At 35.8% G+C, this 27925-nt stretch overlaps 1 protein-coding gene across 2 annotated transcripts; it reads left to right on the forward strand.

Annotated features, from left to right (window-relative positions):
- The first annotated feature begins 64 nt into the window (after window positions 1-64).
- On the forward strand, window positions 65-26971 carry PPWD1 (peptidylprolyl isomerase domain and WD repeat containing 1). 2 transcript variants are annotated; one of them, XM_061187848.1, is made up of 11 exons: window positions 65-259; window positions 3422-3524; window positions 5368-5468; window positions 5610-5730; window positions 13791-14238; window positions 18334-18524; window positions 19371-19560; window positions 22697-22878; window positions 24111-24192; window positions 25514-25696; window positions 26731-26971. In XM_061187848.1, the coding sequence occupies exons 1-11, from the start codon at window positions 70-72 to the stop codon at window positions 26872-26874; spliced, it is 1935 nt and encodes a 644-aa protein (XP_061043831.1). In that variant the 5' UTR covers window positions 65-69; the 3' UTR covers window positions 26875-26971. The 2 variants fall into 2 exon arrangements, with proteins under 2 accessions (XP_061043831.1, XP_061043832.1); XM_061187849.1 differs by lacking the exon at window positions 65-259 and having other exon boundaries at window positions 3473-3524; window positions 5368-5393; window positions 5708-5730.
- Window positions 26972-27925: the final 954 nt, after the last annotated feature.

Genomic DNA, 27925 nt, shown 5'->3' on the forward strand with positions numbered 1-27925 from the left:
GCCGCGCCGCTGCTTCGGGATTGGTAGCAGGGCTGTGGGTGTCGCGCCTTTTCTGACGATTCGGACAACATGGCGGCCGAAGGTGGTAGCGAGTCACAGCTGAGAAGGAGAAGGCGCCAGGACCCGGAGGAACCTGAAAAAACGGAACTCGGCGAGGGAGAGCTGGTAGTGGCTGTGGCCCAAGAGAACGAAGAAGAAAATGAAGAGCGCTGGGTTGGGCCCTTACCTGTAGAGGCAACGCTGGTCAAGAAGAGGAAAGGTAGCTACAGAGATAGGCACAGGGCAGGTTGGAATGCTGTGTCCCCCGAGTAGGAGAGTTCAAGCCAGACCCCAAAACGGAGGATTTGTGCCCTCGGAACAGAGGGTCGTCTTCTCACTTCTGGCCGTTGTTTACTCCCGAAATAGTTATTTGGTTTGAGTAAAGCGTCTTTTTGATAATATCTAACACAATTAATCTCTGATTTGTTACAATAGATGCTAAAGCTAATTTATGCCGGTACTTACGTGTTTGGCGCCTCTCATTTAATCCGTACAGCAGACGTATGAGGTTGGAATTTTTAACCCCGTTTAGCAGATGTGGATGAGAATACTGGTTCTATTTAATGTTGTCAGTTCAAGAGTGGTGTAGTGTGTTGGGCCGCCGGGGCAGGCGGTGCCTATTTAGAGTGGTAAAGAATAGGTAAAGATAATTTCAATCCTGACTCTTCCACTAATGAGTTTTCTGACATAGTTACATAAGTTTCCTGGATCACAAATCTTTCATCTAAAAACCAAGGTCTGTGGTTTTCAAACCATACTCGTGAGATACCATGGCCTGAAGCATTTTGCCACTAACGTGGATTAGTGACAAAATTTTATCAACTAAAAAGGGTGGTCCAAAAAAGGGCGGGGGGGGGCAGTGGTGAAAGGGACAGATTAAATTTTCTTATTTTTCAAGTTCTTTGAAATGTTTTCCTTAAACGTGTAAGACCATTAAAATGTGATCTTTCTGAAAGTTCAAATCTTTATTACTCTCCCTACTTAAAAATTTTAAGTGATTTCTCATTATTTTCAAAACAAAGTCCAAACTCCCTAACATAGCATACAAGGTCCTTCTTGATATGATTTCTCCTTACCTCCCTCAGTGCATTTCCATTACTTCCCTCTACCAAACCCTTGTAGTTCCTTCTTACTCTGTGCTTCAGCCATACTAAAACACTTGAGAATTGGGCATGCCCTTTTTCTCCTGTGAATGCCTGTGTGGCTTCATGGTGTCTCTACCTGGAATAATTTCCCTCACCCATTTCACTTAACCTACTATTGTTCAACCTTTAGCACTCAGCTCAGCTATCACCTCCTCTGGGAAACCTGTGACTTCTCCAGTCTGGGCTAGGTTTCTAAAGCACATTGATCATAAATCTGAGGTATGTTTATCACACTGAATTTATAGGTAGCCTTCAAATTTTATGTATCCGAATTTTGAAGAAGCTACTTTTTTGAACAGTGTACATTAACACCCTTAAAGTGCATTACCTTTTTTTTTACTACTAAGTCTTTCTGTTAAATGTTTCCATAGCAATTGTTTCCTCATTACACTTGCTACATTTTTAATTGTATATTTATTCATGTGATTGTCTGATTAATGTTTCTCTTCACTGTTAAGACTGTAAACATATAAGAGCAAAGAACATGCCTGTTTTGCTCCAGTGCTTGGTACAGTGCTTTGCATATAGCAGATACTCGATAAGTATTGAATGATTGAATATTATAATGTTTATGCTCGTAATTATTTTCTTGCACTAGATTTCATGTCCTTTTTTTGTGGAAATGAGTGGAGGGAATGGAAAAATCCAAAAATATCAAAGTGCTGATATTAGCATGAGGAGACAAAAAGCTTATAAACTTGATACAATTGAGACAATTAGATGTTTATTCTATTTAAGCCAGTCAGTAGTGTATTCAGTTTGAAGAAAAAGTTGAAATTTAAAAACATGTATGAAATGTTAGAAAAATATCATTGAAGATTTTATCTAAAAGGACAGGGGTTTAAAACTTTCTAGAAATGGAACCATCCCCTTTAACATGTTCTTTGGACATTGGACTTCTGTACACATTTTCAGAAAGACACTATAAATGATGATATGGCATTACCTTTAATTAAACTGATGGTTTCTCAAGGACAGGAACTATGTGTTAATTCTTCTTTATGTCCATGTCTCTTGGAACCTAGTTTGTTTTCAATAAATATCTGTTCAACAAGTGAACTAACAAACAGCAAAAGGAATATGCATCAGATAGGATTAAATTTAGCTGCATATTACAGAAAAATTCAATATGACAGTAACATTAAAAAGATAAAAGTCCTAAAGTAGACAATCTAGGATTGGTGTGGAGGCTCCAAAGGGACCTAGGTTCTTTCCAACTTCCTGCCCAAACGTCACTAGGGTATGGACCTCATCTTTGTCCTTAGTGTTTGTTAGAATTAACAGTGCTTATCTCCCAGTTCCCAGCTGTAGGACTGAATAAGGGAAGAAGGGCATAACTCTTCAAGGAGACTTCTTGACTGTTACACGACACTTTCACTTTTATCTCATTGGCATTTGGTCACACCTAATTGCAGAGATGGTGAGAAAGATCTTGTGGCTGGATGTCAATATTCCCATATAAAAACAGGGGTTCTGTTACTAAAAATGAAGGGAAAAGTAATTTGTTGGATACAACTTTGAGTCTGCTATATAGTAGTTACGAAAAACCATGAAACAGTCATGCTTAATTTAGGAACTTTTTATAGGCGTGTTTGGCCATCATGGATTGTTTTGTTGGTTACAAGTATAATGGCATTTTTTACTAGTAAAATTTTTCATAGCTCATATAATGAAATATTTCCTCAGATTACCACTCTTAAAAATGTTTTGCCCTTGGGAAAGGTTGAGAAGCACTCAACTGGATATTCTCTAGGATTTTCTCAGCTCCAAAAATCTAAGCATTTATCTTGTTTACCTGTTTCAAACCTGGTATCAGTGACTTCAAAGAGGATCATTGCCTTCAAGATAAACTGAGACATTCTAGATTGTCACTGGCCTCTTATTACTTATTTAAATGAGCACTAATAATTGGATCTACATGGTTAGAAATATGGTTGTGATATTTTCATGAAACTTTAAGATTTTTGGTTTTTAATGGAACCTTTATATTAAGCCTGAACCACTCAATTCTTAAGTTCTGGGAACAGTTAAGCGTCTATATAGTACTTGAGAACCTGTTATGACCGACTAAATAATGGTGCTATTCAGTACTGTGAAATAATAAGTTACAACTGACGTAACTGACACTGGATTTTCTTTTTCATTATACGTGAATTGAGAGAAATTAAAATCTAGAAGAAAATACAAAATAGCATTCCAGTTGTTAAAAAATATTTTTCTTTACTTTTTTTCCTTAGTTCTAGAGTTTGAAAGAGTCTATCTTGATAATCTCCCCAGTGCATCCATGTATGAGCGCAGTTACATGCATAGAGATGTTATCACCCATGTGGTATGCACCAAGTAAGTCTATCACATCTTAATTTTTTTCTGAGAAGTTTATCCTTTTTTAAAATGCTTCAATTTTGAGATGGATTTGTAGAAGTAGCTTTATGATATTAAGGATTTCTATTTCATTCCATAGTTTTTGTAATAGTTTATGTTAAATAAAGACCTACATGGTCTTTCCTATATCATACAAGGAATGCATTCTCTAAGACAAAATTCCCTAGTTTGTGTACATGTCTTTTGGAGATAAATGCCAAAAGGGGATGGTCCAGGTAGTGTCTGAGCTTCCATGAAGAAGAGTCTATTAGTTAAGATGGGAGTAATTGGTAGCTGGCCTCTTCAGTACTAATGGGGAAAATGATGAGATCTAAGACATTCTGGAAATGTCACAGGACCTTCAAAATAGCTGAATAGGGATTTGTAGAAGGATAATAATAATAATAGTAATATTCTGCTCTTTGTCGAGTGCATATTATGTCCAGGTACAGTGCCAAGGCTTTTTCATAAATTGTTTCATTTATCTTAACAATCTTATAAGGTAGTATCATCTACATTTTACAGATAAGGAAGCAGGTTTAGAGGGGTTAAATGGCAGATGAGGCTCGAGGAAAAAGGCAAGGACTAAACCCCAGAGGGTTTTCTATTTCTTATATGGAATTTGAACCTGATTGGGAGAGTAACACCATATATATATATGTATATATATATATTTTTTTAAGATCACTCTGGCTGTGGTGAGATGAATGGATTCAAATAGAGCAAGAATGGATACAGAGAGAGCAGTTAGGAGGCTAATACAGAAACCTAGATGAGATATGATAGTGGCTGGGATGATATTGGCAGTGAGCATGGAAAGAAGAAGATGAGTTGTTGCTCTTTGGATCAGTCTATTCTTGATCTCTTGGAGACAGTTAAAGATTTAAATTAAATATCTTTATATTTCATTTATGGGATAATTTTAACCAAATATTAACTCTTTTTTCCTAGTCCAAAGTTGTCAGTGTATAAAGCAGCATATAGGACTAGCATTCTATCACTCCAAGTTTCTTTGTTTAACCTAAGTCAGCAGGGTGTAATAGAAAGATTTTTGAAGATTTTATAGAAACCTAGATTTTGAAGTTAGGCAGACCCAGTATTGAATGCTGCTCTCCAGCTATGGACCTGTGGCAAATACATTTAACATTTTAAAACTATTTCCTAATTTTTAAAAAGGTGGTAAAAAATATTCACCCTAATAGAGTTGCTGTAAAGGTAGTTGTAACTAAGATAATGTATGTAGAGTACTTGACATATACTAGGTTTCAACAAATGGTTTCTATTTTTATATACCTGACAGAGGAGGCTATACTGTACAAGATTTTGATACTTAAACAACCAAAATACCTTGGATAGTATCTGAAACAAACTTACATTGAATTTTGCTGTATATGTAAGTAGTATGTTGGAATTTAATTATTTATCAACTTCTGAAAGATAGTACATTTTCCCTGTGAAAAGACTCCCTATAGGGTAATTTTAGCATTAAAGGACCCTAAGATCTAGTGATTCCTGGTGAGATTTTTCTTTTTTTTTTTTTTTTTTTTTTTTTAATGTCAAGTTCTAGCTCAATTCTGATCCTAGCTCTTGGATTTAAAATTAGTGCAGCAGAAGCTGTTATGATATCCAAAAAAGAGCATCAAATTTTGCAATGTTCTGTCTACGCTAATATAGTGATATAGTGGTCTGCATAAAGGAAGGTTTTTTTTTTTTTAACCTGTTATTTAAGAGTCCAAGATTCTCAGTGAATGATTGCTTTGGGAGTACTAAGTGATTCATAGATCTGTTTTAGAAATTAACTTCTACAATTTTATATATGCAGGACAGACTTTATTATTACTGCCAGTCATGATGGACATGTTAAATTCTGGAAAAAAGTAGAAGAGGGGATTGAATTTGTTAAACATTTTCGCAGTCACCTAGGTAAGAATTTCACTTTTTTTTTTTTTTTTGGCTCTCTTTTAAACTGTACTGATTAAAGTTTCTTTTAAAATATTTTTTCTTTCAATTATGTCCATTTCATTGATGTTTACTAGAATGTTTTAATTTGATTTATTTAAATAGGAGTTATTGAGAGTATTGCAATTAGCTCTGAGGGAGCATTGTTCTGTTCCGTGGGTGATGATAAAGCAATGAAGGTGTTTGATGTAGTGAACTTTGACATGATCAATATGCTGAAGCTTGGGTGAGTCTTTTTAAAAGTATATATTTTTTTAACTTAGTGGAAGAATTCTTGAACTAAATTTCCCTGTTCCATAGGTATTTCTAAACAGAATATATTACCATTCCATTAAAAAATGTGACTTTCGATTTTACTTGGGAAAATTAAATATTATGAATCCTTGTTACAATGCTGTTTGGGAGCTCCTGCTGTGTTTTTTGTCATTAATTACAGCAGAAATGTCCCAACAGCGCCACAACAAGGATTCATTATATCCATTTGACACTACTTAATAAATTAATGAGTATCCATCATGTCTAATTTACTGGTACATAGAATTAACTTCCTTGTTATGCTTATTTCAGTAATATGGCATTGTGTTTGTATAAGGCTTATGCACATTTTTGGAGTTGTTGGTTATTTTAACTTTGAAGTATACTGACATCCAAACTATGTGTTTAGACTGTACAGTAATGAGATTAAACAAAAGACCATACCCTGGGTAGCTTAAGCAACAGAAATTTATTTTCTCACAGCTTCGGAGGCTGGAAAGTCCAAAATCAAGGTTCCAGCAGGGTGTGGTTTCTGGTGAGGACTCTCTTCCAGGTTTCACACTTTGTCCTCGTTAGAGACGGGAAAGAGTGGGGAATATTTTACTCTTCCACTTCTTAGAAGGCCACAGGCCTGTGGGATTAGGGCCCCACCTTTATGACCTCATTTAACCTTAATTACCTCTTTAAAACCCTTTCTCCAGATACAGTCACTTTGGAGATGTGGGCTTCACCATATGAATTGGAGGAATAGGGGGTTGGAACTACACAATTCAGTATGTAGCAGGAATTCTTTGGAATTTCCTTCAAAATCAGTTTATGAGACACTGAAGGAAATCAGTCTCATTATTTGTGGTCAGAACTTATTTTTTGACTACAAATAGAAATACCTATTGATCATGTGTCTTATTCCCCAGCTTTGTTTCCCTCAGACTTTAGCTATTTTAAAAAATCAAATCTATTCATAAATGTTGAACATTTGCCCCCTTTGAGGATATTGAAAGAGCACCAGGCATATCTTGTTTTATTGTGCTTCACAGATACTGTGGGGTTTTGGGCAAATAGAAGTTTGTGGCAACCCTGCATGAACAAGTCTATACTCACCATTTTCCCAGCAGCATTTGCTAAGTTTGTGTCATTATTTCACATTTTGGAAATGCTCATAATATTTCAACTTTTTCATTATTTTTGTATTTGTTATGGTGGTCAGTGATCTCTGATGTTACTATTACAAAAAGATTATGACTTGCTGAAGGCTCAGATGACAATTAGCATTTTTTTTAGCAATAAAATATATTTTTTTGAATTTCTGAATTTTATTTATTTTTTTAATACAGCAGCTTCTTATTAGTTGTCCATTTTATACATATAAGTGTATATATGTCACTCCCAGTCTCCCAATTCATCACACCACCCCCCTCTCCCCACCCCCCCCGCCACTTTCCCCCCTTGGTGTCCATACGTTTGTTCTCTACATCTGTGTCTCAATTTCTGCCCTGCAAACCGGTTCATCTGTACCGTTTTTCTAGGTTCCACATATATGTGTTAATATACGATATTTGTTTTTCTCTTTCTGTCTTATTTCACTCTGTATGACAGTCTCTAGATCCATCCACATCTCTACAAATGACCCAATTTCGTTCCTTTTTATGGCTGAGTAATATTCCATTGTATATATGTACCACATCTTCTTTATCCATTCATCTGTCGATGGACACTTAGGTTGCTTCCATGACCTAGCTATTGTAAACAGTGCTGCAGTGAACATTGGGGTGCATGTGTCTTTTTGAATTATGGTTTTCTCTGCGTATACGCCCAGTAGTGGGATTGCTGGGTAATATGGTAATTCTTTTTTAGTTTTTGAAGGCACCTCCATACTGTTCTCCATAGTGGCTGTATCAATTTACATTCCCACCAACAGTGCAGGAGGGTTTCCTTTTCTCCACACCCTCTCCAGCATTTGTTTGTAGATTTTCTGATGATGCCCATTCTAACTGGTGTGAGGTGATACCTCATTGTAGTTTTGATTTGCATTTCTCTAATAATTAGTGATGTTGAGCAGCTTTTCATGTGCTTCTTGGCCATCTGTATGTCTTCTTTGGAGAAATGTCTATTTAGGTCTTCTGCCCATTTTTGGATTGGGTTGTTTGCTTTTTTAATATTCAGCTGCATGAGCTGTTTATATATTTTGGAGATTAATCCTTTGTCTGTTGATTCACTTGCAAATATTTTCTCCCATTCTGAGGGTTGCCTTTTCGCCTTGTTTGTAGTTTCCTTTGCTGTGCAAAAGCTTTTAAATTTCATTAGGTCCCATTTGTTTATTTTTGTTTTTATTTCCATTTCTCTAGGAGGTGGATCAAAAAAGGTCTTGCTGTGATTTATGTCAAAGAGTGTTCTTCCTATGTTTTCCTCTAAGAGTTTTATAGTGTCCAGTCTTACATTTAGGTCTCTAATCCATTTTGAGTTTATTTTTGTGTATGGTGCTAGGGAGTGTTCTAATTTCATTCCTTTACATGTAGCTGTCCAGTTTTCCCAGCACCACTTATTGAAGACACTGTCTTTTCTCCATTGTATATCCTTGCCTCCTTTGTCATAGATTAGTTGACCATAGATGCGTGGGTTTATCTCTGGGCTTTCTATCCTGTTCCATTGATCTATATTTCTGTTTTTGTGCCAGTACGATACTATCTTGATTACTATAGCTTTGTAGTATAGTCTGAAGTCCGGGAGTCTGATTCCTCCAGCTCCGTTTTGTTCCCTCAAGACTGCTCTGGCTATTTGGGGTCTTTTGTGTCTCCATACAAATTTTAAGATTTTTTGTTCTAGTTCTATAAAAAATGCCATTGGTAATTTGATAGGGATTGCACTGAATCTGTAGATTGCTTTGGGTAGTATAATCATTTTCACAGTATTGATTCTTTCAATCCAAGGACATGGTATATCTCTCCATCTGTTGGTATCATCTTTAATTTCTTTCATCAGTGTCTTATAGTTTTCTGCATACAGGTCTTTTGTCTCCCTAGCTAGGTTTATTCCTAGGTATTTTATTCTTTTTTTTTGCACTGGTAAATGGGAGTGTTTCCTTAACTTCTCCTTCAGATTTTTCATCATTGGTGTATAGGAATGCAAGAGATTTCTGTGCATTAATTTTGTATCCTGCAACTTTACCAAATTCATTGATTAGCTCTAGTAGTTTTCTGGTGGCATCTTTAGGATTCTGTATGTATAGTATGTCATCTGCAAACAGTGACAGTTTTACTTCTTCTTTCCCAATTTGTATTCCTTTTATTTCTTTTTCTTCTCTGATTGCCATGGCTAGGACTTCCAAAACTATGTTGAATAATAGTGGCGAGAGTGGACATCCTTGTTCCTGATCTTAGAGGAAATGCTTTCAGTTTTTCACCATTGACAATGATGTTTGCTGTAGGTTTGTCATATATGGGCTTTATTATGCTGAGGTAGGTTCCCTCTATGCCCACTTTCTGGAGAGTTTTTATCCTAAATCGGTGTTGAATTTTGTCAAAAGCTTTTTCTGCATCTATTGAGATGATCATATGATTTTTATTCTTCAGTTTGTTAATATGGTGTATCACATTGATTGGTTTGCGTATATTAAAGAATCCTTGCATCCCTGGGGTAAATCCCACTTGATCATGGTGTAGGACCCTTTTAATGTGTTGTTAGATTGTGTTTGCTAGTATTTTGTTGAGGATTTTTGCATCTGTATTCATCAGTGGTATTGGTCTGTAATTTTCTTTTTTTGTAGTATCTTTGTCTGGTTTTGGTATTAGGGTGATGGTGGCCTCTTAGAGTGAGTTTGGGAGTGTTCCTTCCTCACAATTTTTTGGAAGAGTTTGAGAAGGATGGGTGTTAGCTCTTCTCCAAATGTTTGATAGAATTCACCTGTGAAGCCATCTGGTCCTGGACTTTTGTGTGTTGGAAGATTTTTAATCACAGTTTCAATTTCATTACTTGTGATTGGTCTGTTGATATTTTCTATTTCTTCCTGGTTCAGTCTTGAAAGGTTATGCTTTCCTAAGAATTTGTCCATTCCTTCCAGGTTGTCCATTTTATTGGCATAGAGTTGCTTGTAGTAGTCCCTTAGGATGCTTTGTATTTCTGCGGTGTCTGTTGTAACTTCTCCTTTGTCTTTTCTAATTTTATTGATTTGAGTCCTCTCTCTCTTTTCTTGATGAGTCTGGCTAATGGTTTATCAATTTTGTTTATCTTCTCAAAGAACCAGATTTTAGTTTTATTGATCTTTGCTATTGTTTTGTTTCTATTTCATTTATTTCTGCTCTGATCTTTATGATTTCTACTAACTTTGGATTTTGTTTGTTCTTCTTTCTGGAGTTCCTTTAGCTGTAAGGTTAGATTGTTTATTTGAGATTTTTCTTGTTCCTTGAGGTAGGCTTGTATTGCTGTAAACTTCTGTCTTAGAACTGCTTTTGCTGCATCCCATAGGTTTTGGATTGTCGTGTTTTTGTTGTCATTTGTCTCTAGGTATTTTTTGATTTCCTCTTTGATTTCTTTAGTGATCTCCTGGATATTTCATAGCGTATTGTTTACCCTCCACGCGTTTGTGTTTTTTACGTTTTTTCCCTGTAATTGATTTCTAATCTCATAGTGTTGTGATCAGAAAAGATGCTTGATATGATTTCAGTTTTCTTAAATTTACTGAGGCTTGATTTGTGACCCAAGATGTGATCTCTCCTGGAGAATATTTCGTGCGCAATTGAGAAGAAAGTAATCTGCTGTTTTTGGATGGAATGTCCTATAAATTAAATCTGTCTGGTCTATTGTGTCATTTAAAGCTTGTGTTTCCTTATTAATTTTCTGTTTGGATGATCTGTCCACTGGTGTGACGTGTTAAAGTCCCCCACTATTATTGTGTTACTGTCGATTTCCTCTTTTATAGCTGTTAGCAGTTGCCTTATGTATTGAGGTGCTCCTATGTTGGGTGCATATATATTTATAATTGTGATATCTTCTTCTTGGATTGGTCCCTTGATCATTATGTAATGTCCTTCCTTGTCTCTTGTAACAATCATTATTTTTAAAGTCTATTTTATCTGATATGAGTATTGCTACTCCAGCTTTCTTTTGATTTCCATTTGCATGGAATATCTTTTTCCATCCCCTCACTTTCAGTCTGTATGTGTCCCTAGGTCCAAAGTGGGTCTCTTGTAGACAGCATATATATGGGTCTTGTTTTTGTATCCATTCAGCAAGCCTGTGTCTTTTGGTTGGAGCATTTAATCCATTCACGTTTAAGGTAATTATTGATATGTATGTTCCTATTCTCGTTTTCTTAATTGTTATGGGTTTGTTTTTGTAGGTCCTTTTCTTCTCTTGTGTTTCCCGCTTAGAGAAGTTCCTTTGGCATTTGTTGTAGAGCTGGTTTGGTGGTGCTGAATTCTCTTAGCTTTTGATTTCTCCGTCGAATCTGAATGAGATCCTTGCCGGCTAGAGTAATCTTGGTTGTAGGTTCTTCCCTTTCATCACTTTAATTATATCATGCCACTCCCTTCTGGCTTGTAGAGTTTCTGCTGAGAAATCAGCTGTTAACCTTATGGGAGTTCCCTTGTATGTTATTTGTCGTTTTTCCCTTGTTGCGTTCAATAATTTTTCTTTGTCTTTAATTTTTGCCAATTTGATTACTATGTGTCTCGGCATGTTTCTCCTTGGGTTTATCCTGCCTGGCACTCTCTGCGCTTCCTGGATTTGGGTGGCTATTTCCTTTCCCATGTTAAGGAAGTTTTCGACTATAATCTCTTCAAATATTTTCTCGGGTCCTTTCTCTCTCTTCTCCTTCTGGGACCCCTATAATGCGAATGTTGTTACGTTTAATATTGTCCCAGAGGTCTCTCAGGCTGTCTTCATTTCTTTCATTCTTTTTTCTTTAATCTGTTCCGCAGTAGTGAATTCCACCATTCTGTCTTCCAGGTCACTTATCCGTTCTTCTGCCTCAGTTATTCTGCTATTGATTCCTTCTAGTGTATTTTTCATTTCTGTTATTGTATTGTTCATCTCTGTTTGTTTGTTCTTTAATTCTTCTAGGTCTTTGTTAAACATTTCTTGCACCTTCTCGATCTTTGCTTCCATTCTTTTTCCGAGGTCCTGGATCATCTTCACTATCATTATTCTGAATTCTTTTTCTGGAAGGTTGCCTATCTCCACTTTGTTTAGTTGTTTTTTTGTGGTTTTATCTTGTTCCTTCATCTGGTACATAGCCCTCTGCCTTTTCATCTTGTCTATCTTTCTGTGAATGTGGTTTTTGTTCCACAGGCTGCAGGATTGTAGTTCTTCTTGCTTCTTGCTTCTGCCTCTGGTGGATGAGGCTATCTAAGAGGCTTGTGCAAGTTTCCTGATGGGAGGGACTGTGGTGGTGGGTAGAGCTGGCTGTTGCTGTGGTGGGCAGAGCTCAGCAAAACTTTAATCCGCTTTTTCTGCTGATGAGTGGGGCTGGGTTCCCTCCCTGTTGGTTGTTTGGCCTGAGGCGACCCAACACTGGAGCCTACCCGGCTCTTTGGTGGGGCTAATGGCGGACTCTGGGAGGGCTCACGCCAAGGAATACTTCCCAGAACTTCTGCTGCCAGTATCCTTGTCCTCATGGTGAGACACAGCCACCCCCCGCCTCTGCAGGACACCCTCCAACACTAGTAGGTAGGTCTGGTTCAGTCTCCTACGGGGTCACTGCTCCTTCCCCTGGGTCCCGATGCACACACTACTTTGTGTGTGCCCTCCAAGAGTGGAGTCTCTGTTTCCCCCAGTCCTGTCGAAGTCCTGCAGTCACATCCCGCTAGCCTTCAAAGTCTGATTCTCCAGGAATTCCTCCTCCTGTTACTGGATCCCCAGGTTGCGAAGCCTGACGTGGGGCTCAGAACCTTCACTCCAGTGGGTGGACTTCTGTGGTATACGTGTTCTCCAGTTTGTGAGTCACCCACCCAGCAGTTATGGGAATTGATTTTATTGTGATTGCTTCCCTCCTACCATCTCATTGTGGCTTCTCCTTTGTCTTTGGATGTGGGGTATCGTTTTTGGTGAGTTCCAGTGTCTTCCTGTCATTGATTGTTCAGCAGTTAGTTGTGATTCTGGTGCTCTCGCAAGAGGGAGTCAATAAAATATTTTTTAATTAAGGTACGTATATCCATATATTTATATATATTTATATTTTTAGACATAGTGCGATTGCACACTTAATAGACTACAGGTAGTATAAACATAAACTTTTATATGCCCTGGGAAACCAAAAAATCCATGTGACTTGCTTTATTGCAGTTTTCACTTTATTGCAGTGGTCTGGAACCAAACCTGTAATATCTCCAAGGTATGCCTATATTTTTTAAGCTTTGATAGAAATTCTAAGAGTCCCTAAAAGGTTTTGAACATTACCTCAATCATTGGAATAACTGTGTAACTTCTCAGACTGACTATTTTGAAGGAGACAACACACAATTGAATATATAAGTTTTGTATGTTGATTAAATCTGTCCAGTTCTTTTACAGTTTATCAGGTAGCATGTTCAAAGCTCATAGTTGTAAGATCAAGCAACTGATAATGAGAGTGTGATATCAGAATGTTTTTCTGTTGAGCATAGTCATGACTAAAATATTTTTATGTTAAATATTTCAAGAATGGATTTGTGAAGTATACTGTTACATGCTAACCTTTAAAAGTAAGTTATACATAGATGGAGACATAGACAAAGATCCAAAAAACAATGCCCTGGAGTATTTTAAGGCCCACGTCTGTTCAGGTTTCCTTGTAAATGATCTGCTGTATGCAGTTCTCTTCTTGTGGTTTGATAAATCCTCAGAAGTTATTATCATTGCATTGATGAAGTCACAAAGAGAAAAATCAGTAGGTATTCTTATTCTTCCCCATTCTGTATCTCTGTCTGCTATTTCCGAGCAAAGAATCCAAAACAAGTAAATCACTGGCCAGGACATTTTTTGGTGATGAGAATGAGGAAGGATGCTTACTTCTTGTATTGACCTCTTTTTTTCCCCCTCAATTCTTTACTATTTTAGCTATTTTCCTGGACAGTGTGAGTGGATCTATTGCCCAGGGGATGCCATATCTTCAGTTGCTGCTTCTGAGAAGAGTACAGGAAAAATTTTCATTTATGACGGTCGAGGAGATAACCAGCCGCTACATATTTTTGACAAACTCCATATATCACCTCTTACTCAGATACGGCTAAACCCAGTTTACAAAGCAATAGTGTCTTCTGACAAATCTGGAATGATTGAATACTGGACCGGTCCTCTTCATGAATATAAATTCCCCAAAAATGTGAACTGGGAATATAAAACTGACACAGATTTATATGAATTTGCCAAGTGCAAGGCTTATCCAACCAGCATATGTTTTTCACCTGATGGGAAGAAAATAGCCACTATTGGTTCTGATAGAAAAGTTAGAATTTTCAGATTTTTAACTGGAAAACTCATGAGAGTCTTTGATGAATCACTAAGTGTAAGTGCCATATAAATTTAATCAGATTTTACTTTTGGGAAAATGTCTTTATTTTGTGCTATTTCTTAAAAGATATTTTTTTTCTGGATATGGACATTTAGATTGATGATCATTTTCTCTTAGCACATTAAAGATATTATTCAGCTGTCTGCTGTCTTGCATTGTTGCTCTTCAAAACTCCCTTCTCTAGGTTTATGATATGATAAATTCTGAGCCAGTTTTCTTATACTTATGTGTCTTTTTTTTCAGTTTTGTTTTGTTTGCAAGCTCCTTCTTTTGAGATCCTCAAAACCCATGCTAGGCCCCCTTCTCTTCTCACTATACACTCCTGTCTGTCTGTATAACTACTTCCAAATTTATTTTTCCAGCTTTCTATTATAAACAGACCTGGTCCTATCCTTTTATTTTATTTATTTATTTATTTTTGCTGTCTTCGTGAATGGCACAAATACCCATCTGCTTGCACAAGCCAGAATCTGAGTCATCTTTACCTGTTTTTCCTTACCACTCTATTTAATTCATCATGAGTCCTGTTAATTTTACTTTCTACATATACTTTACATACATTTCTTTGAGCACAGCTGTCACTACCCTAGCTCATGATCTTTTGCCTGGCCTATTGCCTGGACTACTCCCTGCATCTATTCTGGCTTCCTCCTAATCTGTTATTCATGCTACACCCAAAGGAGTCTTTTCAAAGCACATATCTGATCTTGTCATACTTTGAATCTCTTAGTGACTACCTGTTGTTCTTAGGATCAAGACCAAATCGTGGCCTGCCATATTGTGCCTTCAACCTACCTCTACTACCTCTTACTCTAGCCAGTCAGGCCTTCTTTCAGTTCTTGACTATGTCTTCCACCACAGGGCCTTTGCATATGCTGTCCCTCATGTGTGGAGTGACCCCTCTCCCCGTTCCTCCCATTACCTATTGAACTCATCCTTCAAATCTTGAAGAGTCATTTTCCCTGGTAATTTTCCACTGTTCTTACAGTCTCAGACAACTTTTTTTTTTTTAATGTGGTTGTTGTATCACTGTTTCTTTTAGAATATTTGGTCTTATTATATGATTAATGTGTATCAACCCCCAGTAAACTAAACTGTGTGTGATTTATGGTCCTGTATCTGTTTTGCTTATGATTGTATTTCCAGCATTAAGAACAATACTTGACACATAATTACTGCTAACAAGAATTTATTGGGACTTCCCTGGCAGTCCAGTGGTTAAGACACCGCGCTTCCACTGCAGGCGGCACGGGTTCGATCCCTGGTTGGGGAACTAAGATCCTGCATGCTGTGCAGCGTGGCCAATAAAACAGAAAAAAAAAAAAAAGAATATATTAGAGCATGTAGTTGTAGAATAAGAGTTTTTATCCATGCTAAGGTAATTGCTTTTTGTGGATATTTGAGTCTCATCACGTGTTTCCATCATGTGGTTCTCTAACTGCTAATGGTATGTTGAATCCTCTGAAAGGCTGTGGGTTGAACCTTTGTAGTGATAATGTTTACTGTATGACGGTGTCAATTCTACAGTCTTGGTAGTCAGCAGTTTACATTAGATTCCCTGAATTAAGCGCTTCAAAAATGTTATCACCCTTATTAGTGATACTCTTGTTTGGTGGCAAGTAGTAATACGTTGGGTTGATCATCTGCCTGAAGGAATATGAATCCAGACAAAAGGGAAGATTTTTTTTGCTAATCAAATCATCCTCATAACTCTTTTTTTTTTTTTTTAAATGGAAAGATCACATTCTTTTTTTTTTTCCTTTAAATTTATTTATTTATTTATTTATTTTTGGCTGTGTTGGGTCTTCGTTTCTGTGCGAGGGCTTTCTCTAGTTGCAGCGAGCGGGGGCCACTCTTCATCGCGGTGCGCGGGCCTCTCACTGTCGCGGCCTCTCTTGTTGCGGAGCGCAGGCTCCAGGTGCGCAGGCTCAGTAGTTGTGGCTCACGGGCCTAGTTGCTCCGCGGCATGTGGGATCTTCCCAGACCAGGGCTCGAACCTGTGTCCCCTGCATTGGCAGGCAGATTCTCAACCACTGCGCTACCAGGGAAGCCCACTCATTTTCTTATTGGAAGAATATAGCTTTCCGTTATGCTTTTAGGAGAAGGAGAAACCTTTCATTTTGATATTTTCTTCTTTAATGCTGGCTGGTAACTACATATTGGTTTCAACTTAAATATAATTTTAAAACTCTTTACAACTTGCGGCTCTTCCCAGATTCCTTAAGAAAAGAAATACTTAAAATCTATTCTCCAGATATAAATCTCTTAACACATATACTCTGAGATGTTCAATCCACTGTTTCTTCACTGTTGTCTTTAACATATGTTGAAATTATAGGACTAAGGTAATACGAGAAGGTCAGTAGCAAAGTGTATGACAGAAGTTGAAATTCAGAATGAGAGAGTTTGCAAAAAAAAAAAAGGCAAATGCCAGTTAAATTATTTACAATGCTAATGACTGGTTAATGACTAGAATTTCATAGTCCCATGTTAAGGGAGGGAGCTTCTAACTAGTTAGAGTCCTGGTTTAATAGACAAATTTAATTAGGTGGTATGAAGTTGTATCTTTTGGTATTTTATTAATCAGGAGCACTGCATATGGCCATGCAGTTGTGTATTACAGAGGTCCAGCTATTAAAGCTAGAATACTGTAAAAAAAAAGATACTGATGTGCTTAAAAGGTTGGATTAAATGTATTAAATACATATATGTGGGCAGATGGCCATGTACAGACTTTAAATCTTGAAAATGAATCTTCTCTCTAGCAAAAATAATCAAGGGTCCCACACTACAAAAATGTAGTCTGGCATCTAGGCTATTTCTGGCAAATGAGTAAAGCAATATATCAGTCTCAGAGACTGGAGACAAGAAACCCTAATGACCAAGCTTTTTAGCTATTCTTTAAGAACTTGGCCTCATGTTGTTCCCTAACACATACCTCCTTTACATTTTTGGAGTTATGTATGTTGTTCTTTCCATATCTAGAAAAACTGGATATTTTGTTAATGCAAGCATGAAAAAAAGAAGTAGATGGGACATAAGCCTGACTTCTTTTCATCTGCAATAGAGAGCTACTTTTGATTTCTGCAGTTTGATGCCCTAAATATCTAGAAAACTGTAAAGATCACATCTTTGGGGAGGCTGGTAGTGTGATAGTACATAGTAATTGAGATGTGACCTCCATCTTGAAAGCTGTGTATTAAATATCTAAAGAAAAGTAAACCAAATGTCCAAAATAAAGGGCACTCATAAAGATATGCGTCTATCCTAAACCACATTTACCTAATGATAATTAGCTGTAATGGTGCTTCAAAATAACTTGAAACATTTTCTGAACTATGAAATTGTTATAAATTAGTGAAATCATAAAAGAGTTCATTCATTCAACAAAAATGGAGTGCTTGTTATATGGCAGGCCCATGATCCTTGTACAAGGACCTCACAGTCCATAGCTGCACTGTCCAGTTTAATAGCCACTAACCACATATGGCTGTTGAACACTTGGTATGTGGCTGGTCCAAACTGAGCTGGACTGAGTATAAAATACACACTGGACTTCAAAGACTTAATATAAGAAAAAAAGAATATATCTCAATTTTTAAATATTGCTTAATGTTTTAATCTTTATTTTGCTTTTTTATGTTACTTAAATTTAAATCTTTTGATAATATTTTAGATATATTGGGTTGAATAAAACATTAAGATTAATTTTAGCTGTTTATTTTTACTTTGTTTAATGTAGCTACTAAAAAATTTTAAATTATGTATGTGGTTTGCATTATATTTCTATTGGAAAGTGTTAGTCTGTGGCTTATAAAATGCAGCAGATATATTGTTTCTGCAGAGAAAGCAGTAGTTATATTTACTCTTTTATTTTTTTTCATTAGAAGAACTAGTATAAATACTATTTTTTATGATTGAACTTACTAACGTCTTTTGATTTCCTGCTTCAAGTGTTTAGAGTACTCCTTAAGAAGATATATAAGTACATAAACTGTTAGTGGCTCTTAATGTATACTCTGCTTTTATTTAAATTCTCTTTCCCTTTATCATGTAAAATTTTTTGTTAATAAATGATTTGTTTCCTAGATGTTTACTGAACTGCAGCAGATGAGGCAACAGCTACCAGACATGGAATTTGGCCGACGCATGGCTGTAGAACGTGAATTGGAGAAGGTGGATGCAGTAAGATTAATTAATATAGTTTTTGATGAAACTGGACACTTTGTGCTATATGGAACAATGCTGGGCATTAAAGTTATAAATGTAGAAACAAACCGGTAAGCTTTAATATAATTTATGCTTTTTAAAAATGTACTTTTAAGGGACCATTTCCTACTTTTGGGAAACAATGGGAGTTTTGTTTGTTCTAAGACAAGTGGAATAGTCCCAAATGTCTAAACTTAACCAAATGTTTTGACTGGATTTTTCTGTGGTCTTTTGGTTGTTTATAATCTTATGTAAAAAGTTTCCACTCATGTTTGTAAAAGAAATCGAAGGAAGATATGCATAGTTTCAATTTTTTTTTTTTTAACGAGTTTCAGTCTGTCTTTTGCTTATTGATTTAAATTAGCCTGGTTCATGTTAAATGTTGCCAAATATTTTAACCACAGAATTCAGCATTACATCCTGCTAGACATAAAATCAGAAGTTAAAATGTATGAAACCACAATAAGCCTTTTGTGCAAATAGTCCATTTGGTCTTAGAACAAAATTGCTCTAATCAGATACTATCACAGAATGTAAATGAAAAGAACTAAAAGTATATTTAAAGGAAAAAAATCTTGTGCTATACATTCTCACATATAAACAAATTTATATTATAGTTCTTGGCAATACAAAATCTTTGAAGACTTGCAGAAAGATTAAAATGATAGGGATAGGTTAAAGCTGTATGACTGAATGATTGTTATTGTTTTAATCTGAAAATTATAGATAGCTACCAATTTAAAATAACTTTTTGGGGGGAGAAGGAGAGGTAGAGAAACACTTTCTAAAAACCTTTCACTAGTTATTTTGTACAAAGATAAAGGATATAGTTGATTCCTAGCTTTTATCTGTAAAGTTGTTATAATTGGAGTTAATCCTGATAATTTTGTTGAATAAAATATTGTTGTATTTTCCAGGTGTGTGCGGATCTTAGGCAAGCAAGAAAATATTAGAGTGATGCAATTGGCGTTGTTCCAGGGAATAGCCAAAAAACATCGTGCTGCAACTACTATAGAAATGAAAGCTTCTGAAAACCCTGTTCTTCAGAATATTCAAGCTGACCCAACAATAGTCTGTACATCTTTCAAAAAGAATAGATTTTATATGGTATGTGAAAGTACTAGGAGATAGACTTTAATGTTTCTTCCAGTTTAGTTGGAGTTTTATTTTTTTAGCTTGTGCTTTCAACTGAAGAAAATGTTGGCAATAATAGACTTTCTAAACAACCAGAATACTATCTTATAACATTAATATTGTAGAATTTTTAACTAGGGTTTGACTTTAAGTATTTCTGTACTGTTTTACATCCTGTTTTGAACATTTTTCAACCTGGCTTCTACAACTATTTGTGTTGTCTAAGATGATAGTAAGCGGCTATGGTAATGATTGCATCCAAAATAGTTTTTGCTGTGGAGTTTTTAAAATTCTTTAGTATTTTTCACCTTTTACTCTTGAACATAACTTGCACACCTCCTTCTCTACATACATATCTTTTTTCACCTTTTGATTCCATTGTAATGATGCTACCTTGGAATTGTACATTCCTGAGGGATTTTTTTTTTCTGGAGAACTAAAAATACTTTGCAGTGTTAACTAAGATTGGGCTCAAAATCAAACTACTAAGCTATCTAGGAGTAGCACCGTTCTAATTGTTCAGTCAAACAGAAAAATCTGAAGTGTAGAGACTTCTGTGCTTGCATTCTATCCTTCACAGTCAGAGACTTTCTAAGACCCAAATGTGATTATTTCTCTGCCTAAAATCCTTTAATAACTCCCCAGCTCTCTATATTAGCTGCCCTCCTAGTTTATCTTTCTTCATTTTTATTTTTTTGTTTGTTTTTTTGGTTCTTTTTTTTAAAGTCATAGGTCTTTTTTTTTTTTTAATTTTATTTATTTATTTATGGCTGTGTTGGGTCTTCATTTCTGTGCGAGGGCTTTCTCTAGTTGTGGCAAGTGGGGGCCACTCTTCATCGCGGTGCGCGGGCCTCTCACCATCGCGGCCTCTCTTGTTGAGGAGCACAGGCTCCAGACGCGCAGGCTCAGTAATTGTGGCTCACGGGCCTAGTTGCTCCGTGGCATGTGCGATCTTCCCAGACCAGGGCTCAAACCCATGTCCCCTGCATTGGCAGGCAGATTCTCAACCACTGCGCCACCAGGGAAGCCCTTTCTTCATTTTTCGTTCATTTGCTATACTGACCATACTGAACTTGATCCCATTTACAAGACTTGAGTGTTCTTTTTACTTGTAGGTGTTTGCACAGGTTATTCCTTCTACCAGCCACACACCTCTCCCCAGTTCCTACTCATACTTCAGGTCTCAGCTTGGAAGCCTTCTCTTGACATTAAGTCTGGATTAGGTGTGCCTGCTTGTGTTATGTGTCACACTTTTTGGAATAATTTGCTGATTTTTGGTGGTGGGGGGTTGTCTCTGACACTATCCTCTCTTCCTCAAGATAATATAAAATCCATAATTACAGGGCACTATGTTTTCTTCACATACCAAACTCCTCACTTTTGTAAAGTATCTGGCCCATTATAGTATACTCATTCGTTCATCTGACACATTAGAAGCAGCTGTGATGCTATGAAGGTTACCAGCATTTGGTAAATGTAGGATAGCAGTTTATCTCCTTCAACCAAGCTTTTAGCCTAAAATGGGTATATTCTTTTAAGATGAGAATTTTGCTTATAACTTTCAAAGTCATTGTTAAAGATTTCTTAATATATGTTAAAGGAAAATAATTTTTCTTGTTTTTACCTGTAATTTAACTGTTTTGAAGGTAAAAATAAATCATAAAAGATAATTCTTGATATACACTAAAAACACATATACTAATTTTCCATCCACTTTATTTAAAAACTTTAACAAATTTTCTTTATCTTTCCTCAGAGTTTATGCTTATGTTGATTAAACCACACATGTTCCTTGGAAACTTTGAAGAAATAGAAAAACAAAATGTTAAGTCACTCACTGTGTATTTATACTGCTAACATTTTCATGAATTTTTTTTATTAGATGTACATATTCTTAAGCAAAACTAAAATGCTATACATATACACAAATTTCGTATCCCTTTTTCAAATCCACTATCATGAAATAAAAGTAAAATTTTACAGAATTTGAACTTTAATAGTTCCACATGTGAACTAAATCAAGATAACTTTTAAAATTCACATTAATAGTACAACAGACATGCCATTCCTTTGATAACTGGAGAATAATATGTTAAGGCAGTAACATCCTAGCTTAGTTGTTCCTTTATTTGGAATTGATCCAAGTAGATCAAGGAATGACATTAGGCAAGACAGGGCCTGGGCACTAGCTTTACCTTCCTGGAGCTTAGTTGACATCCAGTAGAACTTTCTTGGGGGAAAAGATTTCTGCTTACTGAGAGTCAAATAAAAGAAACAGGCCTTGAGAAGTCCAGAATTTCAACAACTGAAAGATTTTTCTCAATTCTCCGTAGACCCCGAGGATCCTGAGATTTCTACAACTTCACTCAAAATGTAATCCTTTCTTCCAAGCTTCAGGGTTTAGGTAGATCAGATGGGCTCTGACAAAAAAAAAAAAAAAGATCACGATCCATTACTGATTCATCTTTGAATCCTCATCCTACCAGCACAAGGTCCTACTCATAGAAATAACAATTATTAATATGTATATAGTGCCTTCTGTATGTTAGGCACTGTTTTCTAAGGCACTGTTTTCTAAGTACTTCACATCCCTTCATTTAATCTTCATATCAGGTACCAGTTTGAGGTAGTTTTTATTATTATCCCCATTTATGAATGAGGAAATGAAAGTAATCAATTTACTTCCCCAAAGTCACATAACTAGTTAAGTGGCAGAGCTGGAATTACTCAGGCAATCTAAATAGTGAAAAGTAAGCAATAGATTGCAGGTTAGGTAGGACATAGTAGAAGGCAGAAGCAGAGAGCTACCTCAAATAAAACTGCATCTTGTTAAATGGGTACCCATAAAAATTTCCACCAAAAAAGAAATTAAATTCCATTTGAAATCATACATCTTCGTCATATGAATTTTCGTATTAGACAAGTGTAGAAATAATTTAGCTGCCTTACACATCCTATGATAGGAAGTGATTCCTGATATAAGCATTTATTCTGATGTGAATTCTTAGTTTCCTCAAATACTTCATTAGAAATGAAATTTTCTTGTTCGTAAATTTTAACCAGATGAAAAATTTAATTCATTTATTCACTTTTTATTTTCCTCCTTGAGTTTACTAAACGAGAACCAGAAGATACAAAAAGTGCGGATTCTGACCGAGATGTTTTTAATGAGAAACCTTCTAAAGAAGAAGTCATGGCAGCTACTCAAGCTGAGGGACCTAAACGAGTGTCAGATAGTGCCATTATCCACACGAGCATGGGAGACATTCACATCAAACTTTTTCCTGTTGAGTATGTACTGTTTTTGTTGTCGTAAATAAACACCAGTGTAAATGTGTATATTTGAAGAAACTATGCAACTTAAAATTCTTGTCATTTTGACTTAAGGAATTTAGAAGAATTGAAATGTTAGATAGAGCATCTTTCCTGAGCTTTCTGATAACTGTTAAGCTAGGAAATGGGAAAATTTTATAAATATATACACATACTTCAATATACATACTTCACAGGTTTATTATTATAAGGACAGAATATCGTAGCTATGACAGTGCTAAATGTAACTGTAAAGTGATAAACAAATATATATTACCACTACCATCAACTACACATTCCAACTATAGGTTTTGTGGGTCACTTGTTATAATTGGCTTTCCTCTCAAAGCACATCTTTAAGGGGAGGATAATTATTTTTCCTTCCTGATGTTTGAAAAGTTTGCAGAATGAACATACAATACTAAATATAATACAGTATGGCTGGCTATTCTTGATCCAAAAGATGACATCTTTTACAATGCCTTGACTTAAAAGTACTTAGTTATTTTGGATATGAATGTTTTATGTCCAGTGTTTTACCATATCATGGCATTGAACAAAAAACTAGGCAGTTTTAGACTCCTGGACCATCTCATTTTAAGCATTCAGAACCCATGCATCCATTAAGCCTATTCCCTGATGTGCTTGGTACAGATTCTCCTGATTGTCTCTGCCATTCCCAGCTTTAGGAGCTATTACATGATAAAGTACTGTATTAAATCATCTCATGAGATTAGTTAATATTATTTAGAAAGTGTATCTGAATGTGTGATTGTCATTTAAAGTTTATTAAATTTAGTAGCTGTCATATCAGTGAATTAGTCATTGGTCAGGAAATATCACCATACTATATCATTTTTTTAATAAGAAAATTACCTTTCCCAGGAACTTAACCCACTATATGCAGTGGGTTAAGGTGCTATGGTTGTTTTTTTTAAACTGCTCAATGACTTTGGAATCTAAATACTGTCAAACTCAAATATAATAAGCAGTCATGATCTAAAGATAGTATATTAAACTATAAGAATAGGCTACTGCTTATATGCCCTGTCAACTCTTGCTTGTCCTGAGATCAGAAGAAATTACGAAAAAAAGACTGTCCTGATAACTGTCAGAAGATTCTGAAAACACCATTAGGAAGCTGAACTACAAAGACAACTGTCCTAAGGTGCTCCAATTAATTTTCATATTTTTAATATATGTCTTACTAGGTGCCCTAAGACAGTGGAAAACTTCTGTGTTCACAGCAGAAATGGTTATTATAATGGACATACATTTCATCGCATAATTAAGGTCAGTTATGCAAATTTTATGTGATTTAAGGAATAGTATGTTATTGCATAACAAGAGGTTTAAAACCTAAGGAATATTGTTCTCTCACACTTAGCAGTTTATTAGGAATAGGAAAAATGGACTATGGAAGTCAAAAGAAGAATGGATGGTCATGAATCAGATCTAGAATCAAGGATAAGAATAATAGCATGGTTACCTTTTTAGAAACACTGCAGCAATTAAAGCAGTTAAAGCAAAGGGTCAGATAATGAATAAAGGATCTTGCTGAGATAAGACCAACAGCCAAGGTAACCAGTTCCTAGTGGCTAGATAAGGTCTGGATCTAGAAGATAAGATTAAATAATAGAAGAGCCATGTTGCCACTTTATCTGTGAAAACTACCATTAATACCTGATGAGCAGAATGAACTCAGCCCAGGATTTTGTTGAGCAGCATTCCATAAAATGGATGGAGCAGTGATGTTTAATTAATTAATTACTGGCAGGTCAGAAATGGCAGGAGAGGACTTCCTGGGTGGCGCAGTGGTTAAGAATCTGCCTGCCAATGCAGGGGACACGGGTTCAAGCCCTGGTCCGGGAAGATCCCACATGCCGCAGAGCAACTAAGCCCGTGCGCCACAACTACTGAGCCTGCACTCTAGAGCCCACGAGCCACAACTACTCAGCCCGAGTGCCACAACTACTGAAGCCCGCGTGCCTAGAGCCTGTGCTCCACAACAAGAGAAGCCACCCAGTGAAAAGCCCACAAACCGCAACAAAGAGTAGCCCCCGCTCGCCGCAACTACAGAAAAAGCCCGGGCGCAGCAACAAAGACCCAAGGCAGCCAAAAATAAAAATAAATAAATTTAAAGAAAAACTTTAAAAAGAAAGAAAGAAATGGCAGGAGAAATGCCAGAAGGAAAAATCAGATTTCAGGGTTCTGAAGGAATTAGTGAAGTGACTCACCAGAAAATCCAGAGTGTTTAGGGAAAGGGAAGAGAGAAGAGTGGGGCAATTATGTTAAGACCTAACACATTATGTAAGATCCTAAGACTTATCTAAATTATTAATTGGCTTTAGATTATTGAGCAAGATAGTACCTATCTATAAATGGAAAGACCTTTACATTTTTGTTTCAATCATTGAAATAAGGTAGCAGTTAAGCAATGGAAATATATCATCCAAATTAAAGTATAACTAAGAGTTTAATAAAATCACTTTATAGAATGACTGTTAATAAAGTTAAGATTTTATTGACTACAAAGCACTCTTGACAAACATAAGACTCCAAAGCATACATATATGTAACACGTGTAATGTGATTTTATCTACTTCCTGTTAAGGGCTTCATGATTCAGACAGGAGATCCAACAGGTACTGGTATGGGAGGAGAAAGCATATGGGGAGGAGAATTTGAAGATGAATTTCATTCAACATTACGACATGACAGACCATATACACTCAGCATGGCCAATGCTGGCTCGAATACTAATGGATCCCAGTTTTTCATAACAGTAGTACCAACGGTAAGTAGAACAGCATTGTCTATAAGCCAAAGATTCATAGGTTTTGATCTAAGAGAGTGAATTTAGTAGAAAAGAGAGCTTTATTATTCTCTACATTATTTATATATGCCAGGATATAAAAATGAAAACAATTTAGAGAAGAAAACGTAAAATTACCTAACAAATCAGATTTTACTTTGTAAAACAGTACTTTTGTAATTCAGGACACTACAGTTTAAGTCAACCTTGCCACTATTAATTGGACAATCCAAAAATTATTTTACCTCTGGACTTGTTTCCTCATCTTTAGAATGAGAGGATTAGAGTGTAAGAATTCCCAATTTTAAGACATTTTTTCCCACATTTTTATGTCTCTGAAATCAGAATGCAGCCCTTAATGACACTGTAGATTTGATGAAATACAGTGTAAGAATATCTCGCTCTATTGCTATGCAGTTCCACAAAATTATAAAAATTATACATTTTATTTTTTAGAATTAGGCACCGAGCAGTAAAGGAAAAATACTTATAACTATTATCTGCCAGGCACATGAACTCATGTAATATTCACAATACTTCTACTATCACTATACCCAGTTTTAAAAAACAGATGAGGAAACAGTGAGACCTGATTAACTTGACAAACGTCAAGTAAGTAGCAGAGCCAGAGTTTGAGCTCCTCTCTCTCTGATGCCAAAGCACATGCTGCCTAAACTATTCCAAACTGCCTCTTGTGCAGGGTAAGATTCCTGCAGAAAACTTTTAAAGCCTTAGCCATAATTCTTTAAGCCATGCAAAGGACTTACCTTCAGCAAACATCTTCAAGTGCTGTTTGGTCTGAAAGATGCAGATATTTAATTAAACATTAGATTATGCTTTTATATTTTTTAATATAACATGGAAATTACTCTTAAAAGCTGCTAAGTGAAAGTACATCTTTTTAATTATATTTTTAAATGAAGCTGAAGCTTAAATTCTCTTTAATTTGCTCACCCAGAGGGTGTGATTTAAGAATTTGGTGTTCACCAAGATTTTCTATTTGTCCTCCAACATAGCCTTGGCTTGATAATAAGCACACAGTGTTTGGACGAGTGACTAAAGGAATGGAAGTTGTACAGAGGATCTCCAACGTCAAAGTCAATCCCAAAACAGATAAGCCCTATGAGGATGTCAGCATCATAAATATTACTGTCAAGTAAAATAAAATTTGTCTCATTGTCTTTGTAAATAAATATACACATATATTAAACACAGGATTATTTTACATAAGGAAGCTCTTAAGATTTATATTTTTCATTAAAGGCCATTTTTTAAAAACTCTGCCTTTGAGTTTTCTTGCAGTATTTCTCATCCTAAGAGGTGATAAACTGAAATGGACCAAAACTCAGGCAAATAGCACTCCTTATACATAATTTCTCATGAGCCTTAAAACCATATTAAACAATGAGAATGGTATGCATTTGTTCCTCAGCTTTTTAAAAATATGCCAGATAATCTGCCCTCAAATGTTTCTTTAGATCCATCCAATAAGAAAGGGTCAGGATGTGACAGTGATATACCATTTCCTTTTACAAGGTTTGTGTTACATGCCAAATAGTTTTGTCCTTTGATCACTGTTAAGTAGTAAGTAGTGGTAAGTAAAACTTCAATAAATAAATAGGAAGTGCCTTTGGTCAAAAGTGTTTTAATTCCTTAATAATTAGGAAATATTCTTCAAATATAAAAATCAGAATAAATGAACACCTGAGTCCTTGGTTTTATATACTGATTCATTTACTATTTTCACATCATTTTTCTAATGTAGCTGAACAGTTTTTGTCTTCGGTTTATATAGTATATCTTTTCTTACCTTACTAAATATACCATCAAGAAAGTATATATTGAGTAAAAATGTTAATATCTATCTAACAATGGAGAGATTAGTAGAAATTGGAGCAATAAAACAATATGAGTCCAAGTCTTAATTCATTTCTTCTTCACTTACCCTCATAAATTACTTCAGAATCACTGCTTCTACTTTCCAAACAGACTCTTAAGAACTTATAGGAGGAACATGTTCAACAGACGTGTTTAGGGAATTCACATTCTTATGCTTTATATCTAAGCTTACATTTTTCCTTCTACTGATCAGCAGGATTATTTCCTTTACCCATTTTTGTACCATAAACTGTGATGGAAGAACATGCCAAACTGTGCTAACTTTAAATTAATATTGTGTCTTCCTTTTAAAAAGAACTAAATTTTGGACAG

Source organism: Eubalaena glacialis, chromosome 4, assembly GCF_028564815.1.
Source record: "Eubalaena glacialis isolate mEubGla1 chromosome 4, mEubGla1.1.hap2.+ XY, whole genome shotgun sequence".
Classification (NCBI taxonomy): Eukaryota; Metazoa; Chordata; class Mammalia; order Artiodactyla; family Balaenidae; genus Eubalaena; species Eubalaena glacialis.